This window comes from Syngnathoides biaculeatus, chromosome 2, assembly GCF_019802595.1.
Source record: "Syngnathoides biaculeatus isolate LvHL_M chromosome 2, ASM1980259v1, whole genome shotgun sequence".
In the NCBI taxonomy this organism is placed as follows: Eukaryota; Metazoa; Chordata; class Actinopteri; order Syngnathiformes; family Syngnathidae; genus Syngnathoides; species Syngnathoides biaculeatus.
The window spans coordinates 38,317,537-38,338,376 of NC_084641.1; the positions used below are offsets into that span (position 1 = coordinate 38,317,537).

General features: G+C 44.8%; 2 protein-coding genes across 10 annotated transcripts; one reads left to right on the forward strand and one right to left on the reverse strand.

Annotated features, from left to right (window-relative positions):
- The first annotated feature begins 1,561 nt into the window (after positions 1 to 1,561).
- Positions 1,562 to 3,577, forward strand: atp5pf (ATP synthase peripheral stalk subunit F6). The gene is made up of 4 exons (XM_061810854.1): positions 1,562 to 1,868; positions 2,391 to 2,548; positions 2,994 to 3,118; positions 3,487 to 3,577. The coding sequence occupies exons 1-4, from the start codon at positions 1,674 to 1,676 to the stop codon at positions 3,513 to 3,515; spliced, it is 507 nt and encodes a 168-aa protein (XP_061666838.1). The 5' UTR covers positions 1,562 to 1,673; the 3' UTR covers positions 3,516 to 3,577.
- A 1,520-nt stretch (positions 3,578 to 5,097) lies between these two features.
- On the reverse strand, positions 5,098 to 17,821 carry jam2a (junctional adhesion molecule 2a). Of its 9 annotated transcripts, none has more exons than XR_009792480.1 (12): positions 17,608 to 17,821; positions 14,590 to 14,655; positions 14,338 to 14,448; positions 13,558 to 13,707; positions 13,295 to 13,482; positions 13,034 to 13,136; positions 12,588 to 12,695; positions 12,437 to 12,452; positions 11,131 to 11,202; positions 10,943 to 10,976; positions 7,343 to 7,418; positions 5,098 to 6,010 (listed from the first exon to the last, which is right to left on the reverse strand). XR_009792480.1 is itself a non-coding variant. In XM_061803379.1 (11 exons), the coding sequence occupies exons 1-11, from the start codon at positions 17,654 to 17,656 to the stop codon at positions 5,972 to 5,974; spliced, it is 933 nt and encodes a 310-aa protein (XP_061659363.1). In that variant the 5' UTR covers positions 17,657 to 17,821; the 3' UTR covers positions 5,100 to 5,971. The 9 variants fall into 9 exon arrangements, 3 of the variants coding, with proteins under 3 accessions (XP_061659363.1, XP_061659355.1, XP_061659379.1); XR_009792479.1 differs by having other exon boundaries at positions 5,098 to 7,261; XR_009792484.1 differs by lacking the exon at positions 11,131 to 11,202 and having other exon boundaries at positions 5,098 to 7,261; positions 12,437 to 12,449.
- Between the last annotated feature and the right edge of the window lie 3,019 nt (positions 17,822 to 20,840).

A 20,840-nucleotide genomic window follows, 5' to 3' on the forward strand; every position in this document is an offset into this window, starting at 1 on the left:
TCTTTCCTGAAAACAGAAGAGAGATTATAATACCACCGGATGAGGTTAACTTGTGTGGTAAATGGTGGTGATTACCAGGGGAGTGGGATGGCAGAGACCAGGCAGTGTGATTGGCAGTGAAGACTTGATCCACTAATTGATAAGTGCGTCCAGTCTATGGGGGTGTTGTTTTTTTTAATTAATTTTTTTAAGACCGTGAATCCCGAGGACTAATGGGTTCTCAGAGGAAGGACTAACAAAAAATGAAATCTACTCATGGTGATTCCCAGAAATAACCAGAGTGAATGGCAGTGTTTGGTGGGTGAAGGGATATGATTCAGCCATCCGGGGTTGTGAATTTTTTGCTGCAGTCACCATGAAATGTATGCAAGAGATTAACATCGACGAGCCGTGATATTGTGAGAGAATGGGACCTGCTTCTAAAACTATCCTCCGCTTTTATTACTTCCCCCACATGAATCGTCCCATGTCCCCTCTTCTGTGGGCTTGTGACCAGTGGTGGGTAATAATACGCTACATTTTCTGTTACATTTAATCAAATAACATGTTTGATAGATTGCACTTGTCAGAAGAGCATGGTGGTGCAGCTGCAGAGCGTTGGCCTCACAGTTTTGAGGACCGGGGTTCAAATCAAAGCATACAAAATTAATTGGAGACTCTAAATTGCCCCTCGATGTGATTGTGAGTGCAACTGTAGTTTGTCTCTATGTATCCTATGATTGGCTGGCAACCAGTTCAGGGTGTACCGCCACATGCCCTATAACAGCTAGGTTGGCTCCACAGCACTCCCGTGACCTTCGTGAGAATAAGCGGCTAAGAAAATCGATGGATGGATGTACTTGTCAGAGTAGTGTGAATGCACCATACGTTTTATTTGAGTATTTATGTGATGAAAAATCAATACTTTTACTCTGCTACCATGATCGACATGCCACTTGCTAATGTTATTTATCCATAATGGAGTGCGGGATCAATTTTTAGTTGACTGCACCAATCTGATCGGCTCGACCAGTATCAGATGATAATTGGCACTTTATGCACCCCAAAACATTTAATTAAAATGAAGGCAAGGTCGCTGAGATATTGCCATTCATTCACTGCTAATAAGAATAAAGCTATTTTCCACATTTAAATTCAGGAAGATGAGGGAACCAATCAAAGAAAAGGTACAGTATTTACGTTACATATTAATGACAAGTCGAGTCGTCTCAAATGCCAAGCGTAAAAAGACCAACTAGAAAAGCTTGAAAAATGTCCTTTTGAGCATTTTCAACCTATTCCATTTTCCAAGCCACTTATCCTCACAGTACTGGACCCAATCCCAACTGTCATCGGGCAGGAGGCGGGGTACACCCTGAACTGGTTGCCAGTCAATCACAGGGCACATGGAAAAAGAACACTTACAATCAGGGCAAATCTTTGAATGTCCAACTAATGCATGTTATTGGGATGTGGGAGGAAACCGAAGTGCCTGTAGAAAACCCTCACAGGCACGGGGTGAACATGCAAACTCCACACAGGCGGGGCTGGTATTTGAATCCCGGTCCTCAGAACGGTGAGGCCAATGCTGTACAGCTGCAGCACCGTTCCACCTCATCTTATAATTCTTGAGACCTATTTGATCATTTAACTAATATTTAGGAATCACTTTTAGTACATAAATATTTAGTCTCATGACAAGACAAACTGACAGAAGAACATGGTTCTGTACTTTTTCATGGATTATTTTCATTTTAATTGGGGCGACCTTCGATGTTTCCGATGACAGCGGACTGACCACCACCATCGAGTCCCTCCCACTCTCAATTTCCCACAATACACCGCGGTGCTCTACACTGCCTAGCTGCTTGTTTCGTGTCAAATTCAAGGTGAGTGTTTTTCTATATTCTTGGTTTGCCAGGCACTATGAGCTGAATGTTTGGAATATTGGTATTTAGAACGTCTGCCGTTAGCGTGACTGGGATTGAACTCCAGCTTTATTGTACGAGGTCCAGCTAGCTTGTTCGCTAGATTCGATCAATTCAACCAAGCTAAAGCTAACTAGCCGTTAGCTGAATTCAGGTGACCTTATATTGGTGAGTGGCTATTGATATAAGTTTCTTGAATGAACCATGTTGGTAACGTTTTTGACACGATTGCATGAACGCAGCGCATTGTTTTAGTATTCCCCCATAGTATTCCTGTTTCTCGTACTGTAACACCTCGCAAATTTATATCGTTTGTGTTTCCGTGACTTTAAAGTTCTGATGGGGAAGTTTATTCATAAGTTAAGCGTACTGTTAAAGGTCCATGCTCGGTTTTATGTCCATGATCTAAATAGCGTAATTATTGTCTATGTGACCGATTGAGGTTATGGACTTGGTAACACTCCACCGCGTCTTCGCCTTCAGATGGCGCTTCACCGCTTGTCCATGCTGCCTTCCGCGGTCAACTTGGCTCTACGCAGGAACATCGGCCTCTCAGCTGTGCTCTTGAACCCGGCCAAAGAGCTGGACCCCGTGCAGAAACTGTTTCTGGACAAGATCCGAGACTACAACACGAAGAGCAAGTTAGTTAATGCAACACAGAGAGCATGATGCATTTTAAAGGATTTGCATTGTATTTGGGTCCAAGTGCTAAATTATGATTGACTCGACCCCTCCATGTATATTTTCAAAAGACAATGTAATATGGCCCATGCTCTTACTTTCCATCGTGTTTATTTCGGAAGGGCTTGAGTAAACTTGGGTTCAGATACAGTATATCACTCATCTATTTTAGCCAGATCATAAAGGAAATGTCATGACATGACTCATATGCCAAATGTGCCACAATACATGAGAATTATCCCTTGAACCATCAAGTATAAACTTAGCCTTATGGAATAGCCTCTGATGTGTTAAACGTGATTGTAAAACCTCACAGTAGCTACAAGCTACTGACTTTATTTTTTCAGAGTAGGTGATCACATTCTGCTCCTCTCTTTCCAACATTTGATTACATGGCTCCTCCAGGGCTTCCGGTGGTGTTGTGGATGCAGGACCTGCATATCAGAAGAACTTGTCCGAGGAGGTTTCCAAACTCGAGAGGTTATATGGTGGGGGAGACCTTTCCAAATTCCCTGACTTTAAATTCCAAGGTGGGATAATGTTTGTCCACTATTCACACCATTTGAACGTGTGAGCCAGAATATGTCCAGTGTATGTTCAATCAGGGAAAAGATTGTGACCTTAGCATACAAAAGTTCTGATCTTTGTTTCGTTTTTCAAATGAAAATTTTTGGGCTACGATTTATCTTGATCGAAGAATAGTCGAGTTGTGATTACATTCAAGCAGGTTAACTTTAGACTTTTTTTTTCCTGTATCTGAAAGTTGTTTTGAGGCCATTATGTTTGAAGTTCATTATCTTCAATTTGGTTCCTTGTTTTTACCTCTATCACATTTGTTCTGGTCGAGAGCTCCATTTGTTTCTGTTGCCCTTAATGTTTCCCTTTGCTTCCTCCCTAGACCCCAAGCTTGATGAAGTGGCCAAGTGAATGCTGATCTTGTAAATCACCAATGTATTATATTTAATAAAAAATAAAGTGGTTGAACCTTTGTTTTGTTTTCAATGTATTACTGTGCAACAAATTAGAGCATTTGTAGTCAGTGTAATATTGTCACTGCATATATTCATAATTTTCCACACCACTTATCCTCAATGGGTTAGAGTGTGCTGGAGCCTTTCCCAGCTGACCAGCCTCGAGTCAGGGTACACAATCGCCTGACGTTCATTCACACCTACAGGGAATTTAAAGTCTTCCATTAACCTAGTTTGCATGTTTTGGGGATGTGGGAATAAACTATAGTACCTGGGGAAAAGTCACAGGTACTGGGAAAAATCAGCAAACTGCACATAAGGCAGACTGTATTTGAAGGTGGGTCCTAAGAACTGTGAGCCAGATTGGAAAACTCGTCAACACTGCTGCACTCCAAATAACCGCATGATAAATGTGTCATTGCTAGTCTTGGGTGAAAATTGGCTTTGTTTTAGCTATTTCTATAATTCTTTAGAGCATCAGCCTCACAGTTCTGAGGACCATGATTCAAATCCCAGCTCCACGTGAGTAGAGCCCAGTTTGCATGTTCTCTGTGCTTGTGTGGGCTTTCTCTGGGTACTCTTTTCCTCCCACATGCAAAAAACGTAGATTAATTAAAGACTCGAAATCGCCCTTGGGTGTGAGTGTGAATGGTTGGTTGGTTCTATGTGGCCTGCAATTGGCTGGCAACCAGTTCAGGGTGTACTCTGCCTCCTACCCGAAGATAGCTGGGTTAGCCTCCAGCACTCTGCGGTACTTGTAAGGATGATCAGCTCAGATAATGCATTTATAATTCTCGAAAGAATAAAATAGAAACTGCTTTAATAGGCTAAAATATTTTTCTTGTGTTAGTTGCCCATCTTTCATTTGAACAGGGTGACCGGTGCCTGTTTTACATTGGAATGAAACTTAAAGCCTTTTTATGTATGCCTATATACTGAGAAAGTAGAGTAATAGTGCCGCTTCCTCTCCAGCTTGTTGTAATAGCATAAATGGAAACTTGCTGATGACATCTGCAAGTGAGCCAAATGTCAACTGACCTAGTTGAGGGTCTGCTGTCACTTTGTATTGGTCTGAACTGACATTACTTTAGGGTAAAAATCTGAGATGCCGTCTATCCTCTCCAGGATGAATATTTGAAGCTGAAAGTCATGTCACACAGGGCAAATTTCCAGCTGAACTGTTACCTTTCTGTGCAGCTTTAAAGTCTAGCCCTGGAGACGCACCAAACAAAAGCTTACTGTGATCTGTGGATATTGTGATCCAGATGCAGAGGATGAATAAAAATAGAAGGGTATAATGACATTTTCCAGTGGAATGTAGGCTTTGAACAGTGGCACGTCAAGCTGTTAGTTGGCATGTAAATGTGTTCTCAATCCTACTGGGGATATGAAAGTAATATCACCTTGTGTGTTGCAATACCGAGGGAACGAAACACAAAATCAGGATTACTCATTATTTTGGTACCAATGATGTAAATACGACAACAGACGATTTCAATAGAAAACCTTTTTTTTTTTTTTTTATATAGTATTACTGACACAACATTCAAATAAAACTCTGAACAATCCATTTACTGTCTATAAACAGACACACATTTTGATTAACAGTGGCACAAAGAATATAAAGAGAAAAAAGTAAGGCTTTTTCTTTTCTTTTTTTTTCTTACAAAAAGAACTACCCATTGATAAATAGACAAATAAAAAAGGCACAAGGTATAATATTGTATATATATATATATATATATATATATATATATATATATATATATATATATAAAAGACCATGCAGGCACATTAGGATGGTGTGGGATTGGTCTTCATAAATGGCAAGAGTGACTTATTTTCCTGGGCTGGGTTTTGTCTTGTAACCATTAACGCAGTGGACTCTGAGGCCACAGTGTTACAGAATGGAGAGCAGAGCAATACTGAGGTAAATGGCTTTTTTGTTGTCATTTCAAAAGATTGATACTGCAGTGCTGCGTCATCACAAGAGGATTGTTTCAATGCATTAGAATTTCATTCGGGAGTCAGTCTTTGGTCAACAAAAACAGGTAGCTCAAATTGACCAGTTTAGGTAAAAAAGAAAAAAATAAAATCTGTTCCAATATTGGCCGCTAGAAGGAAGCAGAACGACATCAAAATACAATGCATTATTTGTAGCCTGTCCATATGATTAAGCAGAAATGAACAGGCTACCCACACAACAAAGCAACAGTATAAAAGCCTTGCAAGTGTGAAATTGGCCTGTCAGCCCCCCACCCTTCCTGACAATAGTTAATTGCAAAAATTAGCATATAATTGGAAGATCAAGAGGTCATTCAGAGTCTGCAAGGCTGAGAATGAATCCAGAATCCAGTATTGGCACCTTGTCAACAGGGTGATTGATGTCTTGTCAAAAGGAAGGCCAGCTTCTCAGAGCATGAATGACTGTGTGTGTTTGAAATCCTGTGGCTGGAGGAGACAGAAAAGGGGGTTTGAAATTCAGAACAATAGCTCAAATATTTGTCAGTACCCCTTGGTGACGAGCAATGTTTTTAAATTGATATCTCTTTTTCAAGTCAATTTTATTTGTCTCACCATTTATCGCAAAAGTGTCTCAAAAGGTTTCACAGGCCCACAGGTGACAACGATCGACAACATCCACTGATCTAATCTTCTCAATCAAGCAGGAAAAAAACTCCAAACACCATTTGGGGAGAAAAAAAGAAACCTTCCATTCACGGAATAAAACAGCAATAAACACTATTACCTTATCTTTTGGGTTGAGTATTTCTCTGATTAATAAAGAAAAGAAGAAAAAAGAAAAAGAAGAAAAAAAGAGACATTATGTTTCCGAAAGATTATCTGGGGTGATTATCCTTCTCAAGTTCTCAGACTTTTTACACTAAGTACAGCCTCCCAGAAATATTTGGCACCCCAAGCACCACCATAATATCCGGGGTTCAATCCCGCCCCCCCCTTGTGTGGGTTTTCTCTGGGCACTCCGGTTTCCTCCCACATTCCAAAAACATGCAACATTAATTGGACACTCTAAATTGCCCCTTGGTGTGATTGTGAGTGCGGCTGTTTGTCTCTATGTGCCCTGCGATTGGCTGCCCACCAGTTCAGGATGTACCCTGCCTCCTGCCCGTTGACAGGTGGGATAGGCTCCAGCATTCCCCACGACCCATGTGAGTATAAGCGGCCAAGGAAATGGATGTATGTATATAGCAGCATAGTAGTGCCAAGAGTTCATCCAAAAAGAGGCAGGGCTTTTATTCCTAAAAAGTACAAGTTTAAAGGTCACCCTACCATGAAAATATGTTTTCCATTTATTTTATGCATAACATGTCAAAATGAGTCTGTGACCTTATTTGAGTTTGTTTGACACCTATCCAGTGTGTCGAGTGAGTGCAATAGCCATTACATGTTGTTTGCAAACAACAGCCTTTGAAATTGCCATTTTTGTGACATGGGTTACCTACGTTTTACGTCCCCTGTCAAACTCAGATGAGTTTAGGAGTTAATAGTTTGTTCATTTTTGAAGAAATTCCCAAGCATTTTGGAACCAGAATTGTGCTGTGTTAAGGCCCATTTCGTGACAGATGACTTTGTATAAATGTTCTTCTACACTCTGCTGGTTGTCCATTTCCTGCTGTGGAAGTCCATTTCTGGGTTTGGAATGAATGACCCAGTTGGGTGCAGCTGAGCCATGCAAATTCACTATAGAAAAGCATATGAAGGTGTTTATGGCAATACTATTTATAATATTGAAAGTAATTGTCCCCTCCTAGAAGCCTTCACCTTATTGTGGTGGACGGGTTTGTGTGTTCCCATGATCCTAGGAGCTCAGTTGTCACGGGCTTCACGCAACCAGGTCCTAGATGAGGGACCAGACAAAACACGGCTTTAAGAGACCTATGATGAAAAGAAAAAAAAATGCATCGAGGTTTCCCTCGCCCTGACACGGGTCCTCTGGAGCAAGGCCTGGTGATGTGGCTCAAAGTCAAGCACCTGGTGGCTGGGCCTGCACCCATGCGGGTCGAAAAGGGTTACGTTGGTCCCCATTCCCATATTGTCCTCTCGCCACCTGTGAGAGGGGCCATAGGGGTCAGGTGTAATGTGACCTGGGCCGTGGTGGAAGACAGTAACCTTTGTGATCTGATCCCTGGCTACAGAAGATGGCTCTAGCCACGTGAAACTTCACTTCTCTGGTGGGAAGGAGCCCAAGCTGGTGTGTGAGGTTGAGAAGTTCCAACTAAAGATAGTCGGATTTGCCTCTACACACCGCTTGTGCTCTGGTACCAGTCCTCTTGTGAGGGGTTTGACTGTCTTCCACTCTGGAGTTGCTCACGGTGAGAGGCACCAAGTAGGCGTGGGTATACTTATTCCACCCACATTGAGACCTGTACTGGCGTGATTGGAAGGAAATCCTCCACCTCCACCCCCAATCAGAACTCGAGTTGTGTTCTTTTATTGGACTTCTATGCTCATCACGGATTGTCCATAAGAAACATCATATTCAAGCATAAGGGGACTTGGCACCAGGACACCCTAAGTTGCAGCTCAATGATCAAACTTGTGGTCGTGTCATTGGACTTGCAGCCACATGATTTGGACACTCATATGAAGAGATGGTCAGAGATGTCAACTGATCACCACCCAGTGGTGAGTTGGCTCATATGGTGGGGGAAGATGGCGGTCCGATGTGGCAGCTCCAAACATATTGTGAGGGGCTGCTGGGAATGACTGTCAGAATCTCCTGTCAGAAAGAGTTTCAACTACCACCTTTGACAGAACTTTGCTCATGTTCCAGAGAAGGTGGGTTACATCAAGTCTGAATGGACAATGTTCCGTGCCTCCATTGCTGAGGCGGCAGACCTGACCTGTTGACGTAATGTGGTCGGTGCCTGTCGTGGCCGTAATCCCCGAACACATTGGTCGACACCAACGGTGAGGGATGCCGTCAAGCTGAAGAAGGAGTCCTAACAGGCCTTTTTGGCCTGTGGGACTCCCAAGGCAACTGATGGGTACCAGTTGGCCAAGTGGAATGCAGATTTGATGGTCACTGAAGCAAAAACTAGGGCATGAGAGAGATTGATGAAGCCATGGAGAAAGACCTCCAGATGGCTTTGAGGAAATACTGGTCCACCATTGGGCATCTAAGTCCAATGAAGCAGTGCACCATGAACACTGTGTATAGTAAGGGTAGGGCACTGCTGACCTCAACTCGGGACATTGTGAGTCGGTGGGGAGAATATGTCAAAGACCTCAATTCCACTGACAAGCCTTCCTATGAGGAAGCAGAGTCTGGGTTCACTGAGGTGGACTCATATTTCTGGGGTTGAGGTCACCGAGGTGATTAAATAGCTCCTCAATGGTAAGGCCCCAAGAGTGGATGATATTTGCCTGGAGTTCCAAAAGGTTCTGGTTGTTTTGCGGTTGTCCTGGTTGACATACCTCTGCAACATTGCACGGACATTAGGGACAGTGCAGTCTGGCAGACTAGGGTGGTGGTCCCCCTTTTTAAGAAGCGGGGGGATGGTGTGTTCCACTTGAAGGGGTATCACACTCCTCAGCCTCCCCAGTAAGGTTTATTCAGGGGTGCTGGAGAGGAGGGTCCGCCGGGACATTGAATTCCTGATTCAGGAGGAGCAGTGTGGTTTTCATTGTTAGTGTGGAACAGTGGACCAACTCATATCCAACCAGTCTACATGTGTTGTGTGGACTTAGAGAACACGTTTGGCTTTTTCCCTCAGGGAGTCTGTTAGTGGGTGCTTCGGAAATATGGGGTACTGAACTTGCTGATATGGGCTGTTTGGTCCCTGTATGACTAGTGTCATAGTTTGGTCTGAATTGCTGGCAGTAAATCAAAGGTTTTGACTCCGCCACAGCAGCCATTTGTCACTAATTCTGTTCATAACGTTTATGGACAGAATTTCTAGGGGCAGTCAAGGCATAGAGGAGGTCCGGTTTGGTCACCTCCACATTGCATTTGTGCTTTTGATGTGGTTCTGTTGGCTCCATCAAGCCATGATCTCCAACTCTCCTTGGGGCGTTTTGCAGCTGAGTGTGAAGCACCTGGGATGAGAATCAGCACCTCGAAATCTGAGACCTTCGACCTCAATCGACAAAGGTCCAGGTCAGGGATGACATCCTGCCCCGGGTGGAGGGGTTCAAGTATCTTGAGGTCTTGTTCACAAGTGAGGAAAGAATGGAAGATTGATAGGCAGATCTGTGCTGGTGCTCCGTTGTGGTATTGAAGGAGCTAAGTCGAAAGGTGAAGCTCTCTGTTTACTGCTCGATCTATGTTCCTACCCTCACCTATGGTCATGAGCTGTGGGTTGTGACCGAAAGAACAAGATCCTGGATATAAGCAAGTGAAATGAGTTTCCTCCACAGGGTGTTGAGGCTCTCAAAGATAGGGCGAGAAGCTCGGGCATCCGGGAGGGGATTATTTGATTTTAGGTAGGAATTATTCTTCTCAATTGCGTTTGAATTTTAAAGGTTAGATTTTTTTATATGGTGAATTTGTCAACATTGAAAAGTTAAATTGAAATACAGCTATTGAAAATGTGATCACATTGAAATAACAATGTGAATTTTACATCATAAAATTTCAAGTGGCATTTTTTATTCAAATCCTTACTTCCATACAGATTGCTGTTTGCGGTCAACACCGAGTTGGGTCGAGCCACAGACTCTGTGACTGTGACATGAAAGTGACAATAGAATTCGAAAGCAACCTAAACCTGGAATTGTTACCAGACACAAATAGAGGAGCAACTATTTGTTTCAAATGTCAAATGTCTAACAAGTCATTCACCACAATAAAAATGACAAGAAGAGTTTGCAATATAATGTACCTACCAGATTAGCGAAGAGTCAGCATAGCTTCTTCTGTCTTTTCACCGGATACTGTTTTTGTGTCTGACATAAAAATATTGCTTTGCCACCATCTGGTGGCATCCTGGTGCTAAGCTGCTATGTTAAACAGACGAAACGTCATTTAATCAGGCCATCACCTTGTCTAATCGAAAAGAGTACTTTGCTGCCATCTCGTGTCATGTATCAGCTATTCTAAATGTTTTGCTTCACTGTACAGTATAATCATACAGTACATCCAACCATCCATCCATTTTCTGCCCCATTTATCTTCTTCCATAAGGGTCACGGGCAACCTAGAGGCTTTCGCAACTGATTTTTGTGCAAGAGGTGAGTTACACAAACAACCACTCACATGCACATTCATACCCTATGGAAAATGTAGAGAACATGCAAATTTCACATATGAAGGCAGGATCCAAGATTGAAACCTGAACCCCATAACTGTGAGCCAGATGTGCTAACCAGTCAGTCACCCTGCTTGCCAAAGCACATTTGTTAGGAAGAAAAAAAACTTACTTCTTGGGGTGGGGGGATATAGTTCACATTGGACCTGAAAAACAAAGAGATGATTAGCACCAAAGTTCAGACTGTCCGACAAGAGAAGAACCTTGATGTCCATTAGCCTTATCCTGTCTCATATCTTATCCTGCACAATAGCATTTATCAGTTTCAGTTTCTGTCATGCCCCTGAGCGTTCCACTCACGTGTCCTCAGTTCTGTTCAGGTTTTGGCTGCTGATGTGAGCGGCACCATGACACTCGGAGATCCAAAATGACCTGTTGGGGGTGGGTGGGGGTTGGTCAGGTTGACTGCTTTAAACTTGTTAAAAAAGTGGGCCTGATTTGGGACTGGCACCCCACACCATGCTTTTTATAAAGTTCAGATCATTAGCCGAACATGTACACCCATGCAGCCAATCACGATGCGGCAGTGCCAATGGAGATGCAAAGGTGAAGCGGTCGAGTGATGAGCCATTCACATGCAGCAATCCAACCGATTAATGCTTATTTGACTGTCTCTTTTTTTCAGATATTGTGTTGGTGCTACCTAAGGCTCTAGTTTAGAACTACTCGATTCTGTGTTTGTTTTCTCCTAATGGTGGTGTGTGAGATGTCCATGTTTTTGAGAAATGTCCTTTACGACCCGCCTGTATTGGGATAACATTTAATTTCACTTAGCATTGAGTTGAAAAGTCAAACTACATCATTGAGCTCCCTCCCTGCCCTATTAAATTGTGCTTACAAATTGTTCGTTGACAATCGTGTTGCATTGTCTTGGAGTCTTTGTGAAGAAGTTGGTTCTATAAATAGGAAGTTGACACTGACAGCTCCAGTTAGCTCAGTGGGATAAGCATCAGACTTTAACTCAGACAAAGAGCTCTCGCATCAGCGCTGCCTTTCTCCCTGTCAAATGCTGCACAGTAACAAGCGACTAATCAAATAAAGCCAAGCGAGATGGGCCAGTCACACCACAGCGTGCATTTCTGCATCTATGGTCAGCAAGGCCTTTATTGTACTGCATATGACCATCCTGTCACAGTGTTGTTATGGCAACGTCTCAGTCTCTGAGAGATTAAATAATCCATTTCAAGCAATCTGTCCAATCATTTTAATAGGCTGCAGTGATCTCAAATTTCCCTCCTGATTAACAGTAAGTAAATGTTGTGCAATTAAGCCATGCTGAATGTTGCTCTTGTCCAGTGTAATACCAACTGTTAGGCAAAGTTTTGACACAGTTTCACTTGATGAACTGCGCACATACTTCTGTCTGCGCCAAATGGGCAGCAGAAAGCAAGCCACCGCTAGGGCTCATAAATACACACACAGACACACGCATAGGCACAGCTGTCACTCTGCTCAGGCCTGACTCAGCACGCAGACGCTCGTCTAAGTGCGACAACAACTCACAATCCCCCTGCCCCCCACTCCACTCTCCCCCTCAACCCTCTGTGTTTACGATATTAGGTTGTGTTTGCTCACGTCAATGTTAATGCAATCACAGAGCTCTTACCTTCCTCTGTGTCCTGCTGGTGGATGATCCAACACAGCCAGAGAAGAGAAAATGAGTGGGCATCACTTTTTATTCAGTAAAAACCAGGCCCCCAAACAATTAATGTGTCCATGGAATGATCAGAAAGAGACAATGGCACAGAAAAACTCACGGGTGAAGAAGCCATTACGGTGCATTAGGAACCCCCCACATCCGCAGACCACCACCAATAGGCAAATTACAACTACTGCCACCACCACACTTGTGACGTTGACATCCTCTGAAAGGAAAACACATAAACCTTCAGTTTTGCAAACTGTGGAAGCAACTTGGGAATTTGTTGAGTCAACGATGCGGTCACGGGAAAATTTACAAACATGCATTTTATCTGAGATCATAAAATTGGACCTTATTCTATTCTCACTGCAGTCTTTCATGCTACCAGCTAGTTGGTAAAGGTGAGCACTGTTTAATATTTTAGAAGCATGGTGAAAAATGTTTGTGGGCTTTTCCTCTTCACTGCTCCTCTGAGTTTGTCCAATGCTGAAAGGTGTGGGTGCAAACACACAACCAGACAGACAGACACACACACACACACACACACACACACACACACACCTATCGTCATGTGCCTGCCCTCACACATCGTGGGCTTCCCCACCCCGTTGGAAGCCCGGCAGCTGTAACGCCCACTGTCCTCTTTAGCCACAGCTTTGAACTCCTGTGGACCAGACATAGAGGAGGCTCAAGACTGATGAATGAGCATCTGAGGTGACATGTTGCAACACTGGTTCCGCCATCAAACAACATTGGCTATCTATTGTGATGTTCAATGACTTTGTCATTTTTCCGTGCACACAATCACGTCATCTCACTCACTAGTAATCCAGTTATTGTGTTGATAAGGTAGGTGGCGTTGGCATGGCGTGGGGGGATCATTAGCTGGTCGTTCTTGTACCAGGCGTATGTAGCGGGGGGGATGCTTTGGTGGTCCCTACAGCGCAGCTGCACAGAAGAGCCCGTCACTGCCGCACTCGGGATTTCGCAGGCCGGTGTATTGGGAGGAACTGGGGGAGTAGACAAGTAGACTGTACAAGCCATCCTGATGAATATTTCAATGATGACTTTTCAATAGGCCCTACCTAAGACTCTGAGTGTGACGTTGGTCTCGCCCAAATTGACAGAATCGAAAGGAGCGCTGATCTCGCAGCGGTACTCTCCGGCATCCTCCTGGGTCACCTTATGCAACGTCACTGTGGCCCCATCGATACTTGCCCGCCCCTCAAATGGACCTGAGGCAGGGAAGTGGTAAAAAGGTAGGACCGCTGAACACATGTCACGCACCTTCATAATTACAGCAAACCTTTGTTCTCAACAGCCACATTTATTTGTTTTGTATTGAATATTTGTATTTCCAATACATCAATTCTTAAAAAAAAAATATTACAGGAGTCTTCATAACGTCAATGCTCAGTTAGCCGGATTAAAGACGGGAGCCCATGGGCCTTAAATTGCCCACCCCTGATATTGAAGGGGAAGACTGTAAGACCATCAACTTCCACTGCTGTGAATCTTCATTTCTGTGTTTTAGCAGGTCGTCTGAAGTTGTCACTAAAAATGACTTGACAATGTAAAAAGCACAACACACTCTCTGAGTAACTGCCTAACTAAGATTATGGCCAGGAGAGGACCACGATTCAGTATTTATGTCACCTATTAAATCCTTCTCCCTAAACCTTAATGAAGATGGATAGGGGTAGGACATGTTATGCCGTGGCACCGGTGACCACTCGGGCAGGGATTGAAACATCACTGAGTTTAGGGAGTAGTGAGCTCTACTCAGCAGACACAGCAGGCTGATTAAAGCAAAATGTGCTCCGTGTCACCGCCGAACGATTAAGAGCAACAGGGTGCTGTCTTACCTCGAAAGTGTCCATCAAAGTAAACAAAAGACACATCTTTGCCCTTCTTCTTCCACTCAATGCGTGGATTCTGGTCCCTCTCAGTGCGGAAAATGCAGGACAGCACTGCATCTAAAATAGGCAAGTGATGAGATATTTATGGCACTAGTCACGGTTAAAAAAAAAATTGAGTTCTATTTAAAGCCTTATTCTGACAAGGAAGCCTCAACTTGAGAGGGGCTGGAGATGGGCTGCTTTTTTTCTCCTCCTCACCTGCAAACTCACGCACCTCCACCTTTTGTTTGTTGGTCGACACGGTGACTGGAAGTGAGGGAACACCTGGAAGGGCAAAGAGGAGAACAAGGAGTGTTAACAAGAAAAGAACTGGCAAGGTGGCATGACTGTCTGCAGAAGGCAATATTGCTTGTTATCCATTAGGGGGCAAGGTGAATTGGATAATGCGCACCACCTTGCCTGCCGACTGCACGAGGAGAATGCTTAATGCTGCTGTCGGCCAGTGTCGCTTTGAGAGGGATACGAAGGCGGGATTACTCCCTGGTCCGCTTTAATCCTGCTGGGTTAAGGAGCAGACAGCCGTATGTCTCCTTAAATGCTGGTTAGGATAAAGGTGCCAAACACCTCACAAAGCTCACTGCAACAGCTTGCCCAGATAAACCTGCTCTACCCAGGTTGGGAGCATCAGCTTGGCCCCAAAGATGTCGAGGTTTGCTTCCTCAACTGGCTTTGTGTCACTGATACCTCCCACCCAAACAGATAAGGGAAGCAGCCAGAGGCTTTCCTGCATACTGATAGCTTGATGAGTCTGATTATGGTCAATTTTACAGGTTGAATGTGGGTGAAGGTCACCTGAGGGGAGAAAGCGCTTAGAAGTGTTGCACATGGCGAGGACATTAGACTGCTGCCTCGGGAAAGCTGCTCTCCCGTAGGTCAGCAAATTAAGGATGAGCCATGCAGTTTTTTTTTAAGTACATAAATATGAAATGAGTCTCGAGAGAACTTGCTTCGCATTAAAGCTTTGAAAAAATGTGAATGTGATGCTGTCCATTTTTCACAAGGAGTGCCACACTCACATCCTCGGTTCTCATTAGTTCTGGACATGACTCATGCAGAAAAATCTCCCGTGTTCTAATTTTGAGCTCACTTCCACACTTCCTGAGCAACGTCCTGTGCACTGGCCCATTGTCTGGGACTTACCATGGCTCAGTGTTATTGGAGGCCTGAGTACAGAGTCAAGGGTCAGTAAGTGTAGATGCAGAGCAATAGGAAGACAGAAATGTTGGCTTCACTTTGTTTTCCCTCCTAGTATTGGAGTGGTAATAACATAAAATCCAAAGGTAGTGGGCGTTGAAATGCTTTGCTGTTGGACTCCATTTGCACCACCCTCACTTGTCAAACTTTCAATTAAGTGAATTAAAACTGCATCGTCGCTGCCCTCCCATCCCTTCCGCTCATCGTGCAACGTGTCGACTAGCGGAAGTATAAAAGGATTAAGATTTTAGCTACGACTCACGCACCCCTATGCCCTCAGAGAAGCACTGTCTCGCTGAAGAATGAACCGGAAGAGGGTGGCTGATAAAATGAGATTAAACGAATGAACGACAAAGAAGGGGCGATCAGCCCTGAGAAGAGATGACACGATTTAAGGGAGTGAGGGTGGGGGTTGGGGGTGGGGTGCAGGGAGCCTGAGGAGCATGAATAAAAGTGGGATTGAAGGCAAGGAAGATTCTCTTAGACAGGGAAACAATGAATGGGAGCATCTCTTGTCACACTGTGAGACCCAGCCCGCCGCCACCTTGAAGAGTGTCTCTTTGTGGACTGGCGGCCGAGCTGACAACATGCCCGACCATGTCGCACGCACATAGACAAATGAGCAAAGCGTTTGTGGCTGCGTGTGAGCTCTCACTTGCTTTTCCCTACGACAAACGCTGTCAGCTTCGGTGGCCTCAATTAGCCACGATGGTGTTGGGCCTGACAACGAACACATGGCCTCCTTAGTCACCCGTGCACCGCTAACTAACGTGATTTCAAGACTAAAATCAGAGAGCTTGGAAAGAAGAGTATGGAACTGGATCACTGAAGAGTTTCTCTTTCTAAAAGTTCTTCTGCACTTCAGAGCAACGGCACTCTGGGGGCACCAGGTACGACGCCAGCGGTGTCGATGGGCCCGTTGTGCCTGCGAAGGCGTCAAGTGAGCACTGCGACAGCTCGGGCTCACCCAGAGACAGCCGCCCGCCTGCCTGAACAAAGAATAGAAAGATGCCACGCTTGCTTCTTGGCACACAGCTGTAGCCTCATTACCAGAGTGTTAAAGACGGGCGAAGGGTGTTGACTGGGCTGTGACTGGGTCAAAAATCATGGCGCATAAATAATGAAGGCACTTATTCAAATGAGAAGGGAACGCAAGCAAAAAAAAAAAAAAAAGGAGGGAGATGGACTCACAGGAAGCACCCTGCCTGGCTGTGTGACAAAGATAACGGCACACGGGGTCAGAGGGAAATCAGGGCCAGGCGAGTGTGTGTCTCCGTTCGAACAAAGCCTCTCTGTAACCCTACAAGCAACAGCTGTCACCCTATGTGTGTGCGTGTGTGTTAGTCAGACGGCTTGCGATGAGAGATGTTGCCACAAAGACCCACCCTCAACACTTCCTGCCTAAATCCAGCTACAATGCAATCTTCGTCAGCTTGAGTGGATGTATGAACAATCAGAGTGGACTGAGATGATGACTGAGATCTGCAGGGCTGCACAAACACACACACACCTGTGAACTCCTGACCTGACATGTGGCAAAATGAGGACAAAAGTCAAATATGCGTCACTCACTGCGCTGTCTCATCACATCCACGTCAATGCCACATTGCCACTTCTCCCCCCACAGTGCCAGTGCTAATGCTCCCTTCCCTTGAGTGGACCAGATTTCTTGTTCACGCACACATACTTTGCAATTTGTACCAATATTATCAGAGAGCCTGGTGGCAATCCAACTGCTGACCTCATCCAGCAAAGCAGGTTTCACCAGGCCACCAACCGCCAAACTGCCCACACCCTAAGGGGTGCCGAGCACAAGTTGGAGGAAAACCTGCAGCCTCCACGGAGGCGCCCAGCAGACAACTTGAGCGTAGAATTCATGTGATGAAGTGAAGGAATCAAACATCCCTAGCATACAAATGATTTTTGTTGTCGCTGTTGTTGTTTGTTTTGGACTGAACACGCCAAGCACAGATCAAAACAGTTAGTTGTGATGGAACGCAAGAGTTTCGGTGGCCCACTTACATTGCATGAGTAAAATGACAATCGGAACACACAGGGACCTCCTCTCCATGGTCGCGCACAACTGTCGCGGAGTCTTGTCTTCCCGCGACGAAGCGACGAGGCGGACGTGGAGCCTCAGCTTTCTTCTCGCACTTGTTCCCAACTCCACAATAATTCATCCAGCTTCCAAAGGGCGAGACTCTTCTCTGTTGGGATGGGTGTGTGTGTGGGGGGGTGGGGGTGGGGGGGTGGGGGGTTGTCAAGCGAGCGGACCGACCCGGCGCGGTCGTTCGGCGGACGAGAGTGGGCGAGCGCCGCCGCGATGCCGTGTTGCTGGCCAGGGGAAGACGGCGATCTGCGGCGGAGAGCAAAGACTGGGGGGGGGGGGGGGTGTCAGTGTCCTCTCTCGTCTGTCGCTTGTGGTGGAGATGGAGATGGAGGTGGAGGGACGGGGCGGGGCGGGGTGGCGCTTGGTGAACGCCAGCAGAGTCGATAGCGCAACGTCGCGTGAGAGACGCGCACTGCAATACCAAGTGGACGCTGCATCGATAGGGAACGGCTGGACTGAGATGAACCAGCCTTTCCCGGCTCGGCCCATCGGATACTGGCTTCCATAAAAATCTTTAGATAAATGAAAGAATATTTTGCAAAGTGTTCCATTGATGGGAAATCCATGGTACAGCCCGTTTGGTTCGAGATATTAATACAGCGCTCATAGAACGTTTGGTGGTTAGAATCGTCCCCACATGACAAAGAAAGCAGTGGAGGTTCCAGACCAATTTTACTGACTGGACCTGGCTGGCCTGGGGCCAGGGGTTTTAACAGTGGGGCACGTTCAATCCTATTCTGTCGTTAGTGGCCTTACTACAACACAAAGGCAAGCAACCTGCAAACAGTCGCTATTTATAGACCCGGGTTCTGTGGATTCCTCTCAGTTGCTCAAAATGAACAAAAATGACATAGCATCTCATTTCCGCACTATAAAGTTGAAAATAACTGAAATAGACCCAGATCGTGGTGATGAGAGACCTGAAAAGAGACGCAGAGGACTTGGGTGGTATGGTTTTCAAATAGAACACAGAGCAGGAAAGAGGGATATGAAGATGCCAAAAGTGTGCCGGCTGACACTATTCATTCTTCTTCTTCTTATTATTATTATTAATCAGTCAATCCACATCACATCTCGCGGGAAGCGACTTTTGTAGCCCTGGGACAATCTGATGAAAGTGTGGCTGCAATTTTGTGATTACGGCCCCTCAGAAAACCACCATCAAACATCCGAACATATTCATTCATTCATGGCCAATGTGGGTTAAGAGTCTTGCCCAGGGAAACAACAAAAGCACATTTTCTCTGAGCCACGTCACCCAATCTATAAATAAGTGGATCCACAAGTGCGGGAAACTCTTGTGACATTTGCCTGCTTAATATGCTATTTTTATTTAAAAAAATTAAAATTAATTGATTATTTAACAGGAACGTTACAACATTGCCTTTAAAAAAATGGCAGTTCAGTCAGGTTACTCTCATAGTTAGCCACATTTTTCTTTTTTTCTAAGAAGTCTTACCTTGTAAAAATATACTGTTTTTCACGGCAATATTTTAGTTAGTTCTGCCTCTTGTCTTGCTGGTAACTGAGCTTGTGGTGCATATCAACAAAGTCCCAAGTTACTAATGGTAGGGAGGGGGGTAACCAAGCAATCAAATCAGCAGTACATTTTCAGCAAGTCAAGTGAGTACTTGGTTAATGCAGCCCTATGGGGGCACAAACCAGTGCGATCTGTAGGCAGGTCCCAAGGCCGGATAAATGCAGAGGGTTGCGTCAGGAAGGGCATCCGGCGTAAAAACTGTGCCAAACAAATATGAGCGTTCATCTAAAGAATCCCATACCGGATCGGTCATGGCCAGGTTAACAACGCCCGCCCCCGGCACTGCTAAACTACAGGGCGTCGGTGGAAATTCAGCTACTGTGGGTCGAAGACAAAGAAGAGGAGGAAACCGGATCCATCGTCAGAAGAAAAAGAGGAATGCACAGAGCCTACAACTGAGTGTAGGGACTTTGAATGTTGGGACTATGACAGGAAAAGCTCAGGAGTTGGTTGACATGATGATTAGGAGAAAGGTTGATATTCTGTGCATCCAAGAGAGCAGGTGGAAAGGAAGTAAGGCTAGAAGTTTAGGAGCAGGGTTTAAATTATTCTACCACGGAGTAGATGGGAAGAGAAATGGAGTAGGGGTTATTTTAAAGGAAGAGCTGGCTAAGAATGTCTTGGAGGTGAAAAGAGTATCAGATCGAGGGATGAGACTAAAATTTGAAATTGAGGGTGTTATGTATAATGTGGTTAGCGGCTATGCACCACAGGTAAGATGTGACCTAGAGTTGAAAGAGAAATTCTGGAAGGAACTAGATGAAGTAGTTCTGAGTATCCCAGAGAGCGAGAGAGTTGTGATTGGTGCAGATTGTAATGGACATATTGGTAAAGGAAACAGGGGCGATGAAGAAGTGATGGGTAAGTACGGCATCCAGGAAAGGAACTTTGAAGGGCAGATGGTGGTGGACTTTGCAAAAAGGATGGAGATGGCTGTAGTGAACACTTATTTCCAGAAGAGGGAGGAACATATAGTGACCTACAAGAGCGGAGGTAGAAGCACGCAGGTGGATTATATTTTGTGCAGACGATGTAATCTGAAGGAGGTTACTGACTGTAAAGTAGTGGTAGGGGAGAGTGTAGCTCGACAGCATAGGATGGTAGTGTGTAGGATGACTCTGGTGGTGGGTAGGATGATTAAGAAGACAGTTTTTGACCAACTTATTCAACAGAATACTACCGGGCGAAAAGATGCCTGAAGAATGGAGGAAAAGTGTTCTAGTTCCCATTTTTAAGAACAAAGGGGATGTTCAGAGCTGTGGGAACTATAGAGGAATAAAGTTGATGAGCCACACAATGAAGTTATGGGAAAGAGTAGTGGAGGCTAGACTCAGGACAGAAGTAAGTATCTGCGAGCAACAGTATGGTTTCATGCCGAGAAAGAGTACCACAGATGCATTATTTGCCTTGAGGATTGTCCACTATTCATATTGGATATAAAAGTAAATGTTTTTGCAACTTTTCATGACACATAACCTGCGCAAAGCATTTGCAAAAAATAAAAATCTTTTATCATAATTAGGGATGTCTGTGTTGTGTGTCATCTCATTTCGAAGCACATGGAGATTCCGTTTCATATGCTGTGGTCTCAGTTATAAAAACATA

Excerpts from the sequence above, each read along its gene's own strand:
- atp5pf (XM_061810854.1), top strand. The coding sequence starts at position 1,674 with ATGACAAGACAAACTGACAGAAGAACATGGTTCTGTACTTTTTCATGG. Across the intron at positions 2,549-2,993 it reads GACTACAACACGAAGAGCAA|GGCTTCCGGTGGTGTTGTGG; the intron begins GTTAGTTAATGC and ends TGGCTCCTCCAG. Across the intron at positions 3,119-3,486 it reads CCCTGACTTTAAATTCCAAG|ACCCCAAGCTTGATGAAGTG; the intron begins GTGGGATAATGT and ends CTTCCTCCCTAG.
- jam2a (XM_061803371.1), bottom strand. The coding sequence starts at position 17,656 with ATGGAGAGGAGGTCCCTGTGTGTTCCGATTGTCATTTTACTCATGCAA. Across the intron at positions 14,656-17,607 it reads TGTCATTTTACTCATGCAAT|GTGTTCCCTCACTTCCAGTC; the intron begins GTAAGTGGGCCA and ends TTGCCCTTCCAG. Across the intron at positions 13,708-14,337 it reads CTTTGATGGACACTTTCGAG|GTCCATTTGAGGGGCGGGCA; the intron begins GTAAGACAGCAC and ends TCCCTGCCTCAG.